At 40.7% G+C, this 21227-nt stretch overlaps 1 protein-coding gene and 1 long non-coding RNA gene across 3 annotated transcripts; one reads left to right on the forward strand and one right to left on the reverse strand.

Annotated features, from left to right (window-relative positions):
• Positions 1-393: 393 nt before the first annotated feature.
• On the reverse strand, positions 394-17846 carry tmem102 (transmembrane protein 102). Of its 2 annotated transcripts, none has more exons than XM_062065370.1 (6): positions 17681-17846; positions 15783-16037; positions 5222-5560; positions 4931-5124; positions 4603-4815; positions 394-2607 (listed from the first exon to the last, which is right to left on the reverse strand). In XM_062065370.1, the coding sequence occupies exons 2-6, from the start codon at positions 15982-15984 to the stop codon at positions 2014-2016; spliced, it is 1542 nt and encodes a 513-aa protein (XP_061921354.1). In that variant the 5' UTR covers positions 15985-16037; positions 17681-17846; the 3' UTR covers positions 394-2013. The 2 variants fall into 2 exon arrangements, with proteins under 2 accessions (XP_061921354.1, XP_061921353.1); XM_062065369.1 differs by having other exon boundaries at positions 17553-17845.
• Positions 17067-20300, forward strand: LOC133661849 (uncharacterized). The gene is made up of 3 exons (XR_009828004.1): positions 17067-17193; positions 17638-17802; positions 20231-20300. It is a non-coding gene; the product is annotated as an uncharacterized LOC133661849 (long non-coding RNA).
• The last annotated feature ends 927 nt before the right edge of the window (positions 20301-21227 follow it).

Raw genomic sequence — 21227 nt, forward strand, 5'->3', positions numbered from 1 at the left:
AATCAAATGATAAATGATGAGTGGCTCTATCTTGGTCTAAAGTTTCAGTTTTCACAAATGCACCTGAAAAGACATGACGACTTAGCTGTACGTTTGGGAGTTTTCTGTAGATATAAATTGGTCCGAAAAGTCAAACATAGTACCTTAGTCATTATCTGCTTAAAACTTTCGTGTAACAAAGTTTAAAACTTTTCTGTAATGTTTTTAGTTCAGTTGGTGTGTCTCTGGGGAGCTCATAGCATAGGAAGCTCCTGTCCTGGAGCGCCCTCTATAGGATTTACTGTGCATTGCAGAAACTTGTCCTCTGCGACTGTAATATCCTTCTCATGACGATGATGTTTCTGGCATTTTCAAATAATTCCAGTACAAAATGTTTCAAAATGTAGTGATTTATTTCATGCTAGAGCTCAAACTGATCAATGTAAAGCCCTCAGAATCAGCAGTGATAATAATAAATACATTAAATCAGTCATGTTACAGTCAAATCATCACTATAATAATTAGCACTTTAATCTTTTTTTTCCAAAGCGAGAAGTATTTAAAGAGATACTGACATGTATATTTCTACTAAAAGTGTGGTTTTTTTTGCACTTAAAAGTTGTTAGTGATTTAGAAAGCAGTCTAAACAAATCCAGTAGAATATAGCAACTCCAGTATAATAATGCAGATGTTGTCGTGCTTTCCCTGCACGGCACAATTACATCTGCACAGCTGATTGTTTGTGAAGCCTTCTCCACCATGCAGAGAACGACAACGTACCTCAATCATGAGCTATTCTGAACATAAATGCTGCAATATTTTCAACACTAAGCTAAATGCACTGCAGTCAACATTTTGCACCAACACACTTTGGTTGTTCCTCATCTTCAACACACACACACACACACACACACACACACACACACACACACACACACACACACACACACACACACACACACACACACACACACACACACACACACACACACACACACACACACACACACACACACACACACACACACACACACACACACACACACACACACACACACACACACACACACACACACAGCAGTTAGAACAATTCAGCAGTAAGCACATCACATCTTTAGACCCGGCCTTTTAGAAACAGCAGCTTAATTAAAAGAAAACACGTCAGTCACTTTGCACGTCGGTGTGTACACTTGTTGGTGTGCTTGTTTAAAAAAATACAATTGTAGTGTCCATGGCTCTGCCACTCTTGGATAGTCAACCTTAATTAACAATCACACTCTTTTCAAATGCTTGTTTTGTAGCTTGGAAAAACATGGAAGCCTTTGTACATGACATTCTAGACAGCCATTAAAAAATATTTCATTGAACAATCGTTTCACAATCAAAAAGGAAAATAAGTTGAAAGAAATGTATTTTTTCAGTCAAATGATCAATTTTGAGTTAACCAACCGTAATGTTCACTGGATATCCACTTGTTCAATCGGCATGAAAGTGTAAACTGCAAATTAGCAAACTCATTTGTGTTATTTCTCTTTGGTACATCGTGTATTCAATGAAGCCACACGGAAAAATGCTTGTAAGACCTTTTGACGGGACTGGCTTCAATTTAACAAGCTAAGGATTATTGGTACCTGAGAAACATGAACTGAAGAGTAAAACAAATGGGAATTAATGAGAAGAGACGAGGCAGTTCTCTTCAGCACATTACATTCAGTTACATCAGCCACGGCTTCTGATCCAAACATTATGTCTTTAGAAGTGTTAGTCATAAGTGATCAGCTTTCTTCACATTCACGCCTTTGCTCAACGACAGCCTGATGAGTCTCAATAAGGCCAGATGTTTGGAGTCGGCCATAAGCATAACAAATGCTCAGTGACTTGTTGTGAGGCGTCATTCTGTTCCGTAGCAGGGAGTGTTTTGGTCTGAAGGGAGGTTGTCATTTGGCCACAGAAGGGCGACTATGAGCAGCTGCTGTTTTAAACGCCCACCCATGCAGTGCGCCCTCACACACACGCAAATATTTCACTGCAGCTTCAGTAAAATTTGTCATCTATGCGGAAATGCGGCCGGGTGACATCGTCCGGATTAAGGAAGACCGAGATCGATTTCCCGGGATTCTCTGTGACCAGCTGCTGCAGACGTTGAGCCAGCTTGTCCTCGGAAGGCGAGATGATGCCATTGGTGGGGTGATGCCTGGGGGAGCCGTTAGCGCTTGTGCCCAGCTCCTTCTTCAGCTGACCCGCCTGCTGAGCTTGGTCCAGAGCAGCCCGCAAGTGCTCGCTGGGATCGGAGCGCACATGAGCCAGTTTCCGGGCCACGAGGAGAGCCTGGCTGTCGGTCAGGTGCTCCAGCATGTTGCACTGGGGCAGGAAGTAGTTTGGGCAGTTTTTACCCAGGATGCAATGCGCCAGGTCATCCAGGAGACCCAGAAGTAGACGACCGGGGGTGTCAGAGTCTGGGCAGGACAGGTAGGCGGCAGGAAGTCGGTCACAGGCCCAAAAGAGAAGCGTGCGCAGGTGGTAGAGGCTGAGACCTGCACGAGGACGGGCCAGGATACGAGACAGCACCGCCTTGGCAGCTTGGAAAGCCTGCGCCATGGGGAAGGGGATGCACTTCTTTAGCTGAACCTGGTTTCCAGAAAAAAACATCGGCCTTAAACCACACATTCCAAAACAAGTAAAAGCACCAAATTCTGGGCCCCCATACTCAAGACTCTTGAAGGGACCCAAATCCTGCCTAAACCCAACGTTACCACCCTATACACACACACACACACACCTGGTATGTTTACATGCACTAAAAATACCTGCATGGATTTGATTGAAACCATCTTTTGTAATAACTATGTAAAACATTTTAATTAGGTTTTTGACTTTAAAAAATGAGATTAAAATATAAAGAACATATATAGATAAACCCCCCTAAATGTTTTGTTTTTGAAAAAAAATCTGTTTAGAGAAAAAAAGTGACAACCAATTAAATATAAAGTGGCCAGAATATTTGTTTAAATAATCATAAAATCCCCTGACGAGCAGGGAAACCTGCGAAACAGGCCTGTAGGGATGATATAACGCCTTGTGTTATTCCCCTGACCCAACGTATATTTAAATAATATTTCAAGTTAAAAGTTCCAATGATTGTCACACACACACTAGGTGTGGTGAAATGTGTCCTCTGCATTTGACCCATCCCCATGTTCACCCCCTGGGAGGTGAGGGGAGCAGTGAGCAGCAGCGTGGGCCGCACTCGGGAATCATTTGGTGTTTCAACCCCCAATTCCAACCCTTGATGCTGAGTGCCAAGCAGGGAGGCAAGAGGTCCCATTTTTTGTAGTCTTTGGTATGACTCGGCCGGGGTTTGAACTCACAACCTCCAAGTCTCAGATATAATTTTCAATCTGTCAATTTTTCCTTTAATTCAGAGTGTTAAATTCATATTGGCTAATTCACCTGTAATTATCACCAGTGGGTAATAGAAATCATAATACATTAATAATAATATTATATTATTATTATTACTGCATTTCCTGAGGGTTTAGCCTCCTTTGTCTTTAGAACCTTGTGGCACCTCTGTTTCTAACTGTAATCAAGGGTCCTTGACTTCACTACGGTTATGGAGAATGGCATGCAAAAGAGAAACTTGTACATAACTTTCTCCTATGCTGCCACAATTAAATGTATTTATTTCTAACTTTTTTCTATCACTTCATCCTCGTTCCAAAATGCTGGTGCTGTGTGTACCGTATTTTTCGGACTATAAGTCGCAGTTTTTTTCATAGTTTGGCCGGGGGTGCGACTTATACTCAGGAGCGACTTATCTGTGAAATTATTAACACATTACCATAAAATATCAAATAATATTATTTAGCTCATTCACGTAAGAGACTAGACGTATAAGATTTCATGGGATTTAGCGATTAGGAGTGACAGATTGTTTAGTAAACGTATAGCATGTTCCATATGTTATAGTTATTTGAATGACTCTTACCATAATATGTTACGTTAACATACCAGGAACTTTCTCAGTTGGTTATTTATGCCTCATATAACGTACACTTATTCAGCCTGTTGTTCACTATTCTTCATTTATTTTAAATTGCCTTTCAAATTTCTATTCTTGGTGTTGGGTTTTATCAAATAAATTTCCCCAAAAAATGCGACTTATACAGTATATGTTTTTTTTCCTTCTTTATTTTTCGGCCGCTGCGACTTATACTCCGGAGCGACTTATACTACGAAAAATACGGTAAATGCTTAAAGGCTTTATTTACATCATGACGTCTGTGTTGAGTGAAGTATTCAAAGCTTGGTTTAAGCTATCTGGGTAGAACAAATCATTTAGCATTTTTGATAGAGGGTGCAAGTAATCTTAGACATTCTTAATTTGAGTCTAGCAACCTTATTATTGAACTTTAACTGCTAGATGTATTTTATGTTAACATTTATGACAGTGTTTTTTTATATAACTTACATATTTAAATGACAGAAAATAGTGTTCAAACTTTACAAAAGCTCAGGGCCCCAAGCACAGAGAGGCCCTGGTGCAACGACCGCACTTACTCCTCCACTTTAATACCCCTGCTCCAAAGACTGGATGGAACGAGAAGAATAAAGGAAAAGTACCTCGCTGCGGGAAAAGGCCAGCCTCCACTCCCTGTCAGGTCGGCCCCCCAGCGGTGAACAGCAGGGCAGCAAGTAGAAGCCCGATATGGCTTCCTCCTCTGTGATTTTACCATCCCAGAAGTGGTTGGCCGTCAGCCAGCCTTGAGCCACAGCAGGCCAACCCCGAAACGAGACTACGGGAAGAAGGTCGTACAGTACCCTGCTGGAGCCTGCCTGCACGGGGCATCGAGGTGGAAGGAGAAAGGGATGAACTGCCTGAAGTGCTTCACATACCAATGCTCACCGCTCTGACTTTCTTGCACAGAAGCCATAATGAGCCTGACTGTACCTGGAGGATAATGGTCGTAAGCGGCCCGTTCCTTTCCAGTCGCTCAGGGGTCGGAATGCCTCTCTGGGGGCTCCGCCGCAGCTCATCCACTGCCTCACTCACCACCCCCCAGAACCAGTCTGTCACCAGGGTGGGGGAGAAGTAGCAGCCATCCAGGGACTGAGGGGAGACCAGGGATGGAATGGAGCCTTTTTCTGGATGGGAAAAGAGAAAGCTGGGTGAATACAAAATCCCCCAAATAATGGCATTTTTAATTCTGTCAAAAATTAAGGATGCCTTCTAGAAGCATACCTAGTTCACTCTCTTCCTCCTCGTCTTCTTCATCAGGAAGTCCACTCTCTTCCTGGCAGCAGACGCTCCAGCGGGACAGGATGTTGGAGTCGCACAGGCGCAGGCTGAGCCATGAGTGGCACGGCGGCGAGTGCCTCATGTCCAGGGTGACAGGCTGGTTGCGGTCGTGGAGCTTTAGGGCTGGCACCAGCAGCGTGAAGTCCAGGTCAAAGTCGGCACCTTTGGCATAGTCACCGAGGTCCTCTGGGTTCAGGTCCAAGACACCCTCTCGGGCCCCGCTGGACAGCAGTAAGTACTCGTTAGCCACTGGGAGGCGCTGATCCACCTTCTGGACTAAACCTGCAGGAGTTGGGGATGGAAACACTTAACTTATTAAAGGGGAGCTGCACTTTTTTTTTTTTTTTTGCCTATCGTTCACAATCATTATGAAAGATATGACGACGGATGGATAACTTTTTTATGCATTCTAAATATTAAATAAACATAAATAAAAGTCAGCTTACACCGGAGCCAATAGGAGGTCCTCTATTTCGCCCATAAAACTCAATAAAAAAACTCCAAAAACCTCCAACAATACTCCATTTACATTTCAGGATTTGAATATTATCCAAGTAGTAGTGATATTGTTACTATAGCCGATGTTTACATTATCGAGTGGTCTGCTGCGTCCTCGCCTCCCTGCTTCTTGGAAGTTTATTGTAAATCATAAATCATGCATCTCACCTGGATAGAAGAAGGCTGAGGACGTATTCTGGCAAGTTAATACTCTTTGACATCCGATTTAGACCCAGGATTGACGAGACACATTTCTTCTCAAGGATTATGAGTCATTTTTCCTCTAAATGGGAATATATAAACATCCTAGCAGTCAGCATCCTAATGGCAGCAGACATTGTACAGTAAGGGATGTTTTATTATGTTTGTTGGCTCTCATGAAGTCTGCGGTAAGTAGTAATCAGTGAGGAAGAAAAAAAAGCGAAAGTCGTGATGCATTTTTTAAATGAATGCGGCGCGTATGCTTAAAATTATCAAAATACGTCTATTATTATGAATACGCCCGTTACATCATTACATATTTACTTACATCATGTAAATAAAATCTCATTGGAGGTGTTTGGATGTTTTAAGGGCTTTATAGGCAGAATAGAGCAGCTGTCATAGGCTCCATTGCAAGCATACTTTTGATAAAATATATTTAATATTTAGAAAGCATTTAAAAAAAATACATCCAACGTCATATCTTTCATAATGATTGTAAACGATAGGCAAAATTCCAAAAACAAGTGCAGTTCTCCTTTAAGATAGAACCAATATTCGATATCTGTTTGAGGAACAAAATACGACCAATTTTGTGCTTAAGTCTGCTTTTATTTGTCAACATTTGTAATGATAAAAGCAGGAGCTGCTGAAACCTCTTTATGGCTCTTAGCACACTTGTCTTGAGCCCACACTCCGGTCCTATTTAACCCGCAGGACAGGAGTCAATTATGTCAGTGATGTTTATGCAGGTTGATAGAGGCAATCAGAAGCAGACAAGTCAAGTCAACACCTGTCTGAGGTAGGCAAGGGAATATGAGACACAGATATAATCCTTAACTTAGTATTTCCCTTCAGGAAGGAATGATCCCTGATTAACACTTTATTAGGGACCAGAAGAAGTGAGGCTCGGGTGTGAGATGATGAACGGTTTTGTTGAATGTGCTCAAACATATTTATTCACACACTGAAATCATTTAACTAATTGTTTTTTTTTCATAAATAAATAACACATATGTAATATACTTTCCTTGGCAGAAGAAACAATAAATATTGTTTTGGCATTTTAAGAACCATATTATTGTTATTTTAGTGTTTAAATATGTTTTTCTTCAGTTTTAATTTGTAAAAGCTTCAGAGTGTTAATAATAAAGGCAAAACGGTGTGCTTCCATTCCCGTTTATGTGACGTGTCACATGGGTTCTCTTTATTGTGTAGATATATACCCATGTGTGGAACTTTCATTCTGTTTTAAGCGAGAACAGCCTCTAAGTTCAATGTGCACAATTTAACATCTGCTCAGACAGCAATGTGTTTATAAAAGTTTGGATTGGGGTACCGGTATGTTTTTTTTAATGGGCAAAGTTTATAATATGTATTGTATTTATATTAGCATTGAAGATAGCTAGCAAGTGGTCAGCGTGCTAGCTGCTAGCAAGCGGACAGCCTGCCAGCAAGCGCTCAGCGCGCTAGCTGCTGGCCAATTTACTGAGTTGCCCGATTCAAAAATCAGCCACTTTTGTTCCCTATGGCGTTTTTTTCCAAAACATAAGCATTTTATCATTTTTGTAAACTGGTTCGCAAAAAGATCTACTAATAATCTTGAATAGTCGACAACTACACTTTGAAAATGTCAACCAAATTGGATCCCACTACATCGTTCATTATTCAAATTTTTAAATTGCCCTTTTTATCTTAACGCTGACTCGGGAGAGATACTAGTGGTCACATCGCCGAAACTAAATTGGCTTGCATTTCACTGTGTTAACTAAAGTGCTCCATTATTCAAAAACTATGTTCACTTATCCAAACAATTTCAACGCACTTGTGTTGTTATTTTGTTATATTTTTAGCAAAGTCATTGAAAGTTGGAGCACAGCAGGAAGTTATGTTTGCGCATGCGTGTTGCAAATGCAGGGCATGCACAAACGGATTGGGCAGCTCAGTAAATCGGGCACTGACAGCACTAGCTACAAGCAAGCAATCAGCGAGCTAGCTGATTGCTGGCGGTCAACACGCTGGCTGCTTATCTAGGAAATAAGCAGTATTGCCGTGCAGTGAGTTTATCGAAGGTCACGGTTTTATGATAATTGTAATTTAAAGCGGTAATACTAACCATCTGGAATTTTACCGCTAGCACCAAGTAGTCAGTTGATTGGCAAAGAGAGAATGGTCACTGAGGTGTAGCTGCAAGATCATTATAAGCAATACAGGAGGAAGGTCTAACGAACTAGCATAGGAAAGTGAGCAGGGAACTTAGATCAAAGGACAGAACAAGAGGGGAAACTTTCGAAGGGGGATTCTAGCCAAAAGGCAACACTTTTGGAGTCGTGCAGCTGCTTTTATCTGCCGCTGACAAATTGGCTCAAATAAGCAGGGAAAAAAATAAGAAAAACTTGTCTCCAAAAGGAAGAGCTCCAGTTAGAGTGCATGAAAGAAGAAAAAAACATCAATTAGCAATGCAACCCCAATGCTCACATTGGTTGCGGAAAGCTGAAGGTCATTCCGAGAAGCCAGACCAGCTCCCTAATGACTAATTCAAAGCTTGTCATAGTCCTAGAATAGAATCCAGTTGGAGGACGGCCTCGGCTGGTTTTCACGGCCACATATTTGAACATAATCCTGTAAGGAATGGAACTGGACGTGGAGGTTTCCCTTTGGGAACTATTTTCAAGCTTGACCCAATTTCATGTCAGGGAAATATAATTTTAATAACTGCTTGGCTTTTCCACAGCTACTTACTGTGCACACCTGTGGTTTTGTTACTTCCATTAATGCATTTAATAACTTGTAGATTTAGTGTGTTCCCTTGATGCCATTTACACAGCCTAATGAAAAAGAAAAGGTTACTCAATAATTATAGGGTTGAAACGATTCTGCGGAGGATGCAATGACAGCAAAAACAAATCAATAAGTGGCCTTGCATGAATCCCCCGAGACAACACAGACAAACCACCGACTGGAAGTGTCGACTCCTGGACCCAATCTCACAAGTGGGTGTTAAAAATGAGGCGAGAGGCATGGGAACGAGGTAGCCTCAGTCATCACAGCTAAAGTGAAGTGAAAACATCCTGATACTCTGGAGGACAGCTTCTAGAATCCCTCTCGAAATTGTGTTTTATCCTGCAGTTGTCAGCAAGTCCAATATGAGTTTTATGTTCAAAGTGTAACCTGCCTGGTCCAGTCACTGCTTCCGTTCCGCCTGGGGTCAATGAAGCAACATTTATAGATTTTAACTGTACGGTTATATTCTGAGTAATAATCATGGTTTCACGATTATTATGCATTGATAAATTCAACAACAACAACAACAAAAATAAAATAGAATATCTTTAGAGATGTTGATATTTGTTACTGTAGGAAATAACAGTAATCAAATAAAATAATGCAGCTACAAAATAATAAATATAAAAATAGTCTCTCTCTCTTGCTATTAAATAAAAATAACCTTTGCTCTGTAAACATCCTTCTATTATGCTTTACACTTGCTATATTAACTTACAAGGCCTCCATAGTTTATTCAACACAGACAGGCAGAAGCAATCTCTAAACGTTGAATGGTCACTGAATCCTTTGACAGAAGTACCTGTTGCTGTTTACACTGAACTGACTCAACGCTAAGCTACTGTTTGTGACATGTTTGTATAACTCCCTAACAACTCAATTTAAGCAAATATAGCATACTAGCGTGGCTCTCAACAGGTGCATATATGCACGTTCCACGCTGGTGTAACTTTGTCTTCGTTACTTGCAGGTTGTGCCGAAAATGACAGCATAATGCCCGTTTATAGTGAGTGACAAAGACTGAAACACAAGGTTTAGTGGAGCCTTTGCGATTACCGTATTTTCCAGACTATAGCGTGCACCAGTAAATAAGCTGCACCAACAAAAATTTTAAGAAAAAAATATTTTTCCATATGTTAGCCGCATTGGACTATAAACAGCATATACTGTATATACGTTGTGAAAGGAGTTATTTACACAGAAAGGTTTTGTAAATGTTTAGTTACATACCATAATTGTTTCTAAACTGTGTCTGCAACACGGCTGTAAAACGGCTGATCAAACAAAACAGAAGTCATTGTCATGGACCCATGAGCTGCGGAAGATAGCTCTCCAATTAGCTAAACAGACTCAATAATTCCATGGTGATGTTTTGGTGAATTTACTGAGGAATTTGTGAAACTGAAAAAATTTAAATTAAAACTCCACTGTAAGTTAACAATAATAACAGATACTCGTAAACGTGTTAGCATATTAACTAATGCTAATGACGCTCGCTTGATTACATTACGATAGCACGTACAAATATTCATGGAAACACTCCTACAGACATCACAAATTTAGTGAGTATCAGTAGTTTTGAAATGTAAATCTGTAAGAGTAAAAACGTTATGGAGACTAGAAGACATAACGGCACTTGTACTTCTGCTTGTACTTACAGTTCAAAGCACTAGACAGAAGAAAATACCGTAGATGTTCACCCCGCAGCACCTGCATTGAGAAAAGTTGTCCAAAGGTTGGCACCATAGCACAAACAGTAACACACAGTTTCAGTGTCTTTGCTTGTGTTTTTTGACAACTATTTGCAATGTGGCTAGCAGGGAGGAAAACTCTATAAATTAGCTGTACCATTTTATAAGCCACAGCATGCAAAGCATAGGAAAAATGTAGTGGGTTATAATCTTGAATTTACGCTAAATAACCGTCACATTTTTAAATCGCGGTCAATAGTTAAACCCGTTAATTGTTGCATCCCTACCCAGGACCCAAAGCTGGGTCCTCCGAATGGGAGTCGAGAGCGCTAGGCACTGAGCTAAAAGTGCTTTAGGAAGAGAGGTTTAACAACATATACATGACACAGTCGCACCTGCAGGCCCCGTTACACAAGACTAAAAATCAATGCTGTCAACATTCGGAATGAGGGCGTTATTTGCACACTGCAGCATCTTTTTACTGGCAGCCCTTGTATGGACACCCAAAAAGAAAGAACTAGTTAGTGTGTGTGGCGGAAGAATGCACAGGCGAAATAATACGTAGTTGCGCGCCGCTATTCTGAGGAAAGACAATGTCCCTATTGTTTGTTTTAACCGAACCTTTTTCCTTCATCTTTTAAGTGAGTCTGACTTTTCTGATGTCAGTGCATCAAAGCTTCTCAGACTGTTTCTCCCTCTCTTGCAACTCTCCTTTCAGAATGCAAAACAACAGGGATAAAAGTAAGCCTAAAAATAAACAATTAGATGACGATTCCCCCCCCCCACACACAGTTCTTATAGAAACCAATCAATACAAATGACATAAATAATTCAAAATAAGTTTGGCTTTTATTTGATCAAAAACTGGTAGTTTGAAATTAGACAAACATTGCCACAATTTACAGGATAAATGGCATGAACATACAGTGCATCTACTCTTAGCAAAATTTGAATTTTCAGAACGTTTTCAAATACAAATTGCACTTTGTAAAAAATAATTGTCAAAAACCAATATAAGAGCCTCCTCTTGTAGGCAAAACTTCTGTCTGAAACAAAATACTTCCAGGGTTTCCCACACATTCATTTATTTGTGGCGGCCCGCCACGAAAGAATTACGTCCGCCACAAATTTTAAAAAAAATAAATAAATAAATACAAATTTAAAAAAAAATATATATATATATATATATATATATATATATATATATATATATATATATATATATATATATATATATATATATATATATATATATATATATATATATATATATATATATTTTTTTTTTGTCCTCTCCAGCTTCTCAGGCAAATCATATAGTTGATGTAGATGCCCATATCGGCTGTTCAGATTTACTTTACAAAAGAGAAATGTAGGATACTTTTCTTGTTGCCTTATTTGTATTTGACTTTATTAAATGTATTTATATTAGAAACACAACATGTGTATATAACTAAGGGTGCAAAGTCTGCAGGCAGTAGGAAACACATGGTTAAGTGTAGGGAGTAAAACTGATGGCAGTCTAAAGTTCAAGATTTTTGGAGCTCTTTGTTCAGTGGATCAGGGGCCGTACTTATCAAGCTTCTTAGAGTGCCATTTTACACTTAAGTCCTGAGAATTTGCGAAATTTAGTCCTACTCTCAAACTTAAGAATAAAAGCTTTTTATCAACGTTCTTAAGTCTAAGAATCACTCCTACTCTCCACGATATTTAAGAGACCTTCAGAGGTGTCTTAAGTGGTTAGGAGTTGCCAGCAGGGGATGGCACTGAGGCGAGAGAGACGTGCGCGAACATTCAGGGAGCGGAACGATGTTCTGGATTTGTTTGATGACGAGCAGCTGATCAAACGGTAACGTTTAGACAGAGCGGGTATTATTTTTGTCACAGATTTAATACTTTTCGATTCCATGTTGATTTCTGCATGTGGCTGCAGTGGGCTAGTATATATAGAGCCACCCACACCAGTTTCAAATTAGTTCCCTAATTAATGAATTGGAAAGAAAATGTTATGACAGTAGCGTATGTGTGTGGCCGTGAGGTGAGTGACGTCAGTGAGTGTGTGGGCGACAGAAGAGAGGGAGCGGTAGCGTGAGTGCCGGCGGGGACTAGTTTGTTTTGTATTATTTTGTAGTTTATTGTCAAAATATACACTCCCATTGTCCACTTAAATATTTCCAAGATATTTCTTTATTCTTAGACAACGGATTCCCTTCCGTGATTGGTCATTTCTATGGACACAGAAATGACGTCACCTAAAATTCCATTTACAGCACATAGTAATGTCGTAATTCAGCTCTGAGTGTGACACTTAAGATTCAGTCCTACACTTCGCTGAAAGTGTGAGTAAGACGCTTGATAACTAACTTTTAAGTGCAGCTTTCAGCGAATAATTTATTTACTCTTAAGTCAACTCTTAGCAGACTTCTTAAGAGTAATTGTGAGAAGCTTGATAAGTACGGCCCCAGATGTTTGATAAAGCTCTGTGTCTATCTACCACCACTACTGTTTTCTGTTTATTTGTTACTGACTGTGGCAGGACACCTCTGCCTCTGTTTCACTTTATGTTGCTGGTAAATAATATGGTTGTAGTAGTAGGCTAAAGTTAAATTATTTAGTATGCACTAATTAAAGGGGCAGAGCTTTGAGATATTTTAGCTTTTATATTTTATAAGACATATTTTTTGTAAAAACCACAATTAATAAATATATTTCAGTGAATAACTTATTGTTCAAATCTGTATATATATATGTACATAAAGTGTTGTAATTATATTGTAAAATGGGTGGACGTTTAAAACAAAACTGTTATTATTAATTAGTAAGTATACATTTTTTGAGCCTTTTTAGAGAAAATCTAATCATTGTAGCAAATTATGCAAATTACTCGATTATGTCATGGTGACCACGCCCATAGCCACGCCCCCACCACCACAGGTATCTTGGCAGTTTATGGGAAACACTGACTTCAATAAACAAAAATGTAACATTGCACTTTAATGTACATGCAAATAAATAAACTCCCAATACTGTGATCAATAACATGCAAACTTAAATCTTCTGTCTAAAATAAAAGACTTCTGTAAACAACAATGTAGCATTGTACAATGTATGTAACAATGTCTAGCATTGAGAGTGCTCTATAGTTTTAGTAAGTGGATAAACACAGGCTTTTCCACTGTACGGGCACCAAATGTTTTTCGACGCACAGAGACACCGCTTTCTTTATCGTTCTTAATTGTGCTCTTATCTTATTATACATGACACCTTGAGGAAATTATTCCACCACAGTTAGCTTCTCCTAGCGGGTGTTTTCTTGTTTGTCGTTACAGTCTTGTTTGCCTTGAAAAGAGTTGCATTTTAACTAAAAGCTTCTTTTTTTATATGCTGTACTAAGATTGTTGTGCTAATAAACTTTGCAGCGTGCAGTCACTTGTTCCACGCTTGTTGTCAAAAATCAAGGTTTTGCGATGCATGTAAATCTTCACTAAGGAAATAAGGGGGAGGATGGAAACTACAGAATCTCCTGGGGGCAAAACATATGACAGAGCAAGAGAGGAAAAACAATTTTATTTTTATTTTTTAATCCTCTGCAACAACAAAATTTTATTTAATGATAAAATAGAATTATCGCTAACGAGTAAGGAGCTGTTCTCTTTATTACGCTATTATTTACAGGATACAAAATGCTTTATTTGTTTACAGTCAACCCGTTAATTCTAGTACAGTGGGACCTCGATTTTTTTTTTCACTTAATTGGTTCTTAAACAGGGTTCCTAAATTGAGAACTTTGTATAGTGAAGCAAATTTCTCTATAAGTAACAATGTAATTATAAATAATGGGTTTTAGCCTCGACAAAATTCCATATTTTAGTGAATGTTTATACACTTTGAATACAATATACTGTATGGTGCTATAAAGTACTGTATAACGGGTCTTTAACCTTTTTGACCTCGGGGCCCAACTGTTCCACGACAGAGGGGTCAGGGTCCACTCAAATAATAACACTGAATTAGTAATCTTACCCTTGCTTTAATCACATTCAATGTTTACATCTAACCTGTAAAGTGAGAGTAACTCAGGTGGTAAGTAGGAACGGAACTCGCACACAGGTCGAGGACTTCCTGTATTCAGCAGCAATTCCTTCCCAAAAATTAGAGCAAATTGTCATAGGAGTTTGGTGGAGTGTCACTTCTTTCTCAATGTGCATTGTTTCAGTCATTCTGGACGCGTTATTGAATTTGCTGAGCGGCCTTCTGTATCCACCATTAACAGCAAGTCATCTGCTATTTGCATTCACCCCAGCTCCCGTGCCAGCTTTGAAGATTGAACGCCGCTAGGTGCCAAAAAAATGGAGTCTCGGTAAACAAGAGTGACCGTCATTTATGGCAAGCAATATGTTGCTTGGCACGGAACATGCAAATATATTCCAGTCATCTCCTGAAGCCATGCCATGAATCTGCTTTGGCTGCCAGATGACGACTGGAGCTGCTAGCTAGTATGGCACACATCTCCACAAGGGAGAAGGCGCTGCCACTCTTCATATTTTTGCATCAGTGCGAGAGGGAATACGCCATGCAAAACATTAAATGTAGCTTTACTTCTGCAGCAAACAAGTTCAATCTCCCCACTTGTGTTTTTACTGATGCAGTTGTTAATTATTCCCTGCAGGACTTATATAAGCAGTTTAATTTATTATCACTTTTATGTGTGATCATACAAAGCCATGAGTCCAGGGCAGCTGTGGCATTTGGGATAATTATTACTAATGAGGTCTTCTGACAATCAATTAAAATATCACTGCACAACAGCAAGTAAATCAAAAAGCAGCACACATTTTCTCTGTGAAGTGCACGGAATCTGTGTTTTACATTTTGGGACCCAGAGATCAATAAAGTACTTTCTATTCTATTCTATTCTACATAAATCAGCAAAAAGTTGAACTGGACTGAAAATATTCATTGTGCAGAAAAAAACTTCACAAAATTCCACGGTTTAAGATCCTTGTCTCGTCAGGAGGACGTTCGAGACGTGATAAAGTCGCCTCCGCCATGTTCTTATATTTCAACAGAGATTATCTTATTCTTGCAAAAAAGAAAAGTTCTTTCCCACATCACAACAGGCTATGGAATAGGAAAAGCAGCAGCAAAAACATCGCTGATTATGCCAAGGAAAGCAAGACAAGACATTTGGAAGAAGTCACTATGGATAAAGAGAAAAGAGAACGTTCTTGGAGGCGAATCAAGAAAAATACATCCCAATACATGAGGAGGGAAAAACAGCACTGGGAAACTGAGAGTTGAGAAAATAACAAGAAAGCACTGCGACTCACCTAACATGTTGAAGATAAAATCCTTTGCCGTGTGCACCTCCAAGGCTGTATGGTCTCCAAACTCGCCCTGCTCCAGGAGGACCAGCTCGGAGACCTGAGAGGACAGCTGCTCCAGGGTCGCCCCGGACCGGAAATCCACCTCGGACAGCTTTTTGCCAGGCGCCGGCGAGCGCGGCGACACAGCACTCATCAGGGAATCCATCTCAACAGTCCCGTGGAGTAACAATTGCACATTAGGGTGCTAAAAAGTGGCATCTATAAAAGAACAATACAAGGTTAAAATCAAGCTGATTTGCTTATTATATATGAAGGGATGATTGCCTTTTTACAGACGCCTCAAGGATCACAATCTGATGTACGAGAATATTTTAACATTTGTATTATTTTTCATGTCAGACGCCACATAACTTCAGTTGAACCTTCTAAATGTAAAGTGAGCACCCCAAGCAGTGTTGTGACGATGCATATATTGCAATATAATTGATCTTATATTGTATTGTATTATGTGTTGGCGTACTGTGGGCTCGATTGGTCGAGCGGCCGTGCCAGCAACTTGAGGGTTCCAGGTTTGATCCCCGCTTCCGCCATCCTAGTCACTGCCTTGGGCATGACACTTTACCCGCCTTTTGATTGATTGAATGAAACGTTTATTAGTAGATTGCACAGTACAGTCCATATTCCGTACAATTTTACCACTAAATGGTAACACCCGAATAAGTTTTTCAACTTGTCCAAGTCGGGGTACACGTTAATCAATTCATGGTAATGCCCTGCTCACGGTGCCACCCACACTGGTTTAAATGTAACTTAGATATTGGGTTTCACTATGTAAAAGGGCTTTGAGTTTTTTGATCGATTTAAACTTTTATTAGTAGATTGCACAGTGAAGTACATATTCCGTACAATTGACCACTAAATGGTAACACCCGAATAAGTTTTTCAATTGATTCATGATACAGATATATACTATTTTCATAATACAGTCATCACACAAGATAATCATCAGACTATATACATTGAATTATTTACATTATTTACAATCCGGGGTGGGATATGGAGGGGGGCGGGGGTAAGTTTGGTTGGTATCAACACTTCAGTCATCAACAATTGCATCATCAGAGAAATTGACATTGGAACAGTGTAGGTCTGACTTGGTAGGATATGTACAGCAAGTAGAGCATATATATATATAGTGACACAATACTGAATGTGTTGCAAGTTTCTGAGCACGTAACATAACAGGCCTAAAGTCCAAAGTAAACCAAAAACATCCGAGTGGAAGACATAAGACGGCCTCTGCTCCTGTAAACTGGGTCAATTAGCAAGATGGCTAATTCTAGACGCCGCTAAGCTAATAGCACAGCTAATTAGCCAGCGTGCTTGTGTTGGCAGTGGATACCCGGCTAATTAGGTGTGTGCTAATAAAGCCGTAATAAGCGTGAGAAGTTTATAATAATAACGCATCCAAACATGAATACGTTGTGTGCTTTACATAGCTTTCTACAGTCGTTTACATCGTCTCCTCACCCGAGGCGCTATTTCTCTTTTATTAGCTAATTTAGCCACCTAGCATGCTAGCTAACGTGACAGGTGGGGGAGACAGTGGCCACACACACACACACACACACACACATATATATATATATATATATATATATTTACATATATATGTGTGTGTGTGTGTATATATATATATCCAGTAATGCATTCAACAGCAAAACAAGATCAAATCCTTAGCAATGAGGCTAAAGCTGTCAATCAAAAACACACCCGTGACACTGAAACTTCCTCCACGGCTAATGTTGTTTTGATGCCTGCGCTTAAGTCCGCCCTGATCAGCTGTCATCTCGAACAGGTCCCCGGCGCCGCCGATCCCCCCCCTCCACGGCAACACTGACCGACTGTCCTCGGAAAGCGCCGTCCGTCCAACCGGGGAGGATCCAGAGATTAGCGGCGGAGGGAGGCACGCATGCTGCACGGCGCTACATCGGCGACGACGCTGCAGGAGAAGAAGGGCTGGGTGAGGACTCAATGGGCGTGCTTGTGTGCAATGTGCACTGAGGGGCTGTGCTGAGCTTTACATTTGGTGCTACTGTTGGCATGCATGTTTGTGCAGCACCAGCAAAAAGTGTCTAAAAGTGTTTCAAAGCTAAATACATGGCACGGCATCTTTAAGGAGCTGTGCTTTTAAATAGTATGACCTGGCAAATAAGTTGTTAAGTTAACTTTGGTTTTCATTTTGGGTTGACATTGCAATGTCCAGATGTGCTCAACAGAGACTCCAAATTGTAATTGCCTTACTAGCATGCACAACTGCATGCATTACTGAAGATACAGGTACAATCACCCACATGAAAACATATTTTTGTTTAGATCTGAGGTTTATCAGGCTTGTCTCCTTCTTGGGATAAAATATGGCAAGGTTGTATTAATGAAGATGACTGAGCAGATAAAGACAACTTTATTTAATACCAATACTGTCCCGCAGAATCTGTCTGAGTGTGTCATCGCTCCATCCATCCATTTTCCTCCGCTTATCCGAGGTTGGGTCACGGGGGCAGCAGCCTAAGCAGAGAAGCCCAGACTTCCCTCTCTTCAGGCACTTCGTCCAGCTCCTCCCGGGGGATCCCTAGGCGTTCCCAGGCCAGCTGGGAGACATAGTCCTCCCAACGTGTCCCGGGTCTTTCCCGTGGTCTCCTACCGCTCAGACGTGCCCTAAACACCTCCCTATGGGAGGCGTTCGGGTGGCATCCTGAACAGATGCCCGCACCACCTCATCTGGCTCCTCTCGTGTGGAGGAGCTGCAGCTTTACCCTGAGCTCCTCCCGGATGACAGAGCTTCTCACCATATCTCTAAGGGAGAGCCCCGCCACCCGGCGGAGGAAACTCATTTTAGCCACTTGTACCTGTGATCGATCCGTTGTGGTGAAGAAGGAGCTGAGCCGGAAGGCAAAGCTCTCAATTTACCGGTCGATCTACGTTCCCATCCTCACCTATGGTCATGAGCTTTGGGTTATGACCGAAAGGACAAGATCACGGGTACAAGCGGCCGAAATGAGTTTCCTCCGCCGGGTGGCGGGGCTCTCCCTTAGAGATAGGGTGAGAAGCTCTGCCATCTGGGGGGAGCTCAAAGTAAAGCCGCTGCTCCTCCACATCGAGAGGAGCCAGATGAGGTGGTTCGGGCATCTGGTCAGGATGCCACCCGAACGCCTCCCTAGGGAGGTGTTTAGGGCACGTCCGACCGGTAGGAGGCAACGGGGAAGACCCAGGACACATTGGGAAGACTATGTCTCCCGGCTGGCCTGGGAACGCCTCGGGATCCCCCGGGAAGAGCTGGACGAAGTGGCTGGGGAGAGGGAAGTCTGGGTTTCCCTGCTCAGGCTGCTGCCCCCGCGACCCGACCTCAGATAAGCGGAAGAAGATGGATGGATGGATGGATGTACCCGTGATCTTGTCCTTTCTGTCATAACCCAAAGCTCATGACCATAGGTGAGGATGGAAACATAGATTGACCGGTAAATTGAGAGCTTTGCCTTCCGGCTCAGCTCCTTCAATCTCACGGTCCACTCTTCCCTCACGCGTGAACAAGACTCCGAGGTACTTGAACTCCTCCACAGATGAGTGTGTCATTGCATCAATGAATAAGTCGTACTTCAAGGAAACATCCAGTTATATAGGCATGTATTCAGTCATTTGGTCAGAAAAGTGTCTGCTGGGGCTGTAATCGCATTAACTCATTCGATTAATCACAAAACATGGCATTAATGATGTATATACGCAGATTGATCATACAGTTTATTTTTGAGCACACACACTTTTTTACCTGAACTGAGGATGGTTACTTAAAAGGCAGAGTTGGTTGCTTTGTGGTCAGTGATCAGGTCAATACATCCGAATTGCAATTCTTATTCATCCCAATTCTAAATTGATTTATCATTTTCAAAAATAATAATATATTTTATATACTATATGTGTTGGCCCTGCGATGAGCTGGCGACTTGTCCAGGGTGTAGCCCGCCTTCTGAGGTGTATTATAAGAATACCGTTATAAAAATATGTTTTTATGCCATCTCCATGCAACCAGAAGGAGCTTTTCTTACCTAACCTGTTTTGAAAAAGTTTCATTATAATAATTATACCAAATATTACATTGTGAGAATCTTGTTAAGTTGAGAATGGATTCTGATTCAAGTTGTCACCCCAGGCAGGAATTAGAGTTGGCGTTGGATAGAATCGTTAGGTGCTCAAAGGCCCCGTTTACACTGCACACCAAATCTGTTTTTTTTTTGCCCTGAGATGACACAGATTGGATTTTTTTGCCAGTCATAACGGTTCAAATTTGATCTTCTTGCATCAGATTCAGGCCACAGCAGAAGGTAGTCCAAATTCGATTGGAATCTGATCTTCTTAAATGTGACTTCAGTCTAAACGCAATGCGTTTGTTTTAGGCGAGCTACGTCATTCGTGTGCACGGGGAAAGAAGTAGCCCACCAGCGGAAGGGGATATTTGATCACAACATCTGGTTTCGGTGAGCAAAGTCTATTTTCGATGTCCGAATTTTCGGTGCATCACTAGTCAATTGCTGGGTTGCAATCACGTGACCTCGAGGCACTTCCACATTTCAGGCGATGGTCTAGAGTCCCATTAGACTACAGATGACTACAATTACATATTGACAAACAAGGATCCAAACGTCAAAATCCACGTTATTATGAGAGTCTTTCAGTTTCTTTGTATCTCTGTTGCCACCTGCTGATGACTAGCTCTTGACTATGGCTACTGCTATCAATTATTTTTGTAATTATCAATTATTTTGTTCAATTAATCCAGTAATTGGAGAATGCATATTTTAGGGAAAACAGTTATAGCCATAACCATCATTCATGTGTTTATAATAATTGCATATCATCAACAAAGAAATTGCACTTTTAATATGGGAGCATGAATTTAAAAAAAATATCTCCGCTCTGTGCTGCCACACTGATCACGGCACCCATACACCACCGCTCTCATGTGTGCTCTTTTGCAACTATGTCCAGGAACTTCATTTGGTCCGGACTTTCTTAATTTTTTATACAATTAATCGGAGCAACAGAATATTTAACGTTTTATAATTATTTTTTTTTAATAATCAAATAATGGATTATTTGTTGCAGCAATGCTCAGCTCAGTGGCCACTTACTTCCCCTCAATAATTTCCTGTTTGAATCCTCACAATGGTGAATCAGTGTTAATTGTTAGGTGTCATTTTGGTTTCATGTCAAAATGTAAACAACATGATATGAAAAAGGACTATAAAAATATAAATTCTAATTTAACCAGGAAATATAGATTCATGGATTGCGCAGTTTTAATTTTTGTTGTGCAGGATGATTCACTAAATGCTGCAGTGAGATAATATTCCCAGAATAAGTGATTTTTCTCATAGACAAACTTTAGGGCCA

This window comes from Entelurus aequoreus, linkage group LG12, assembly GCF_033978785.1.
Source record: "Entelurus aequoreus isolate RoL-2023_Sb linkage group LG12, RoL_Eaeq_v1.1, whole genome shotgun sequence".
Classification (NCBI taxonomy): domain Eukaryota; kingdom Metazoa; phylum Chordata; class Actinopteri; order Syngnathiformes; family Syngnathidae; genus Entelurus; species Entelurus aequoreus.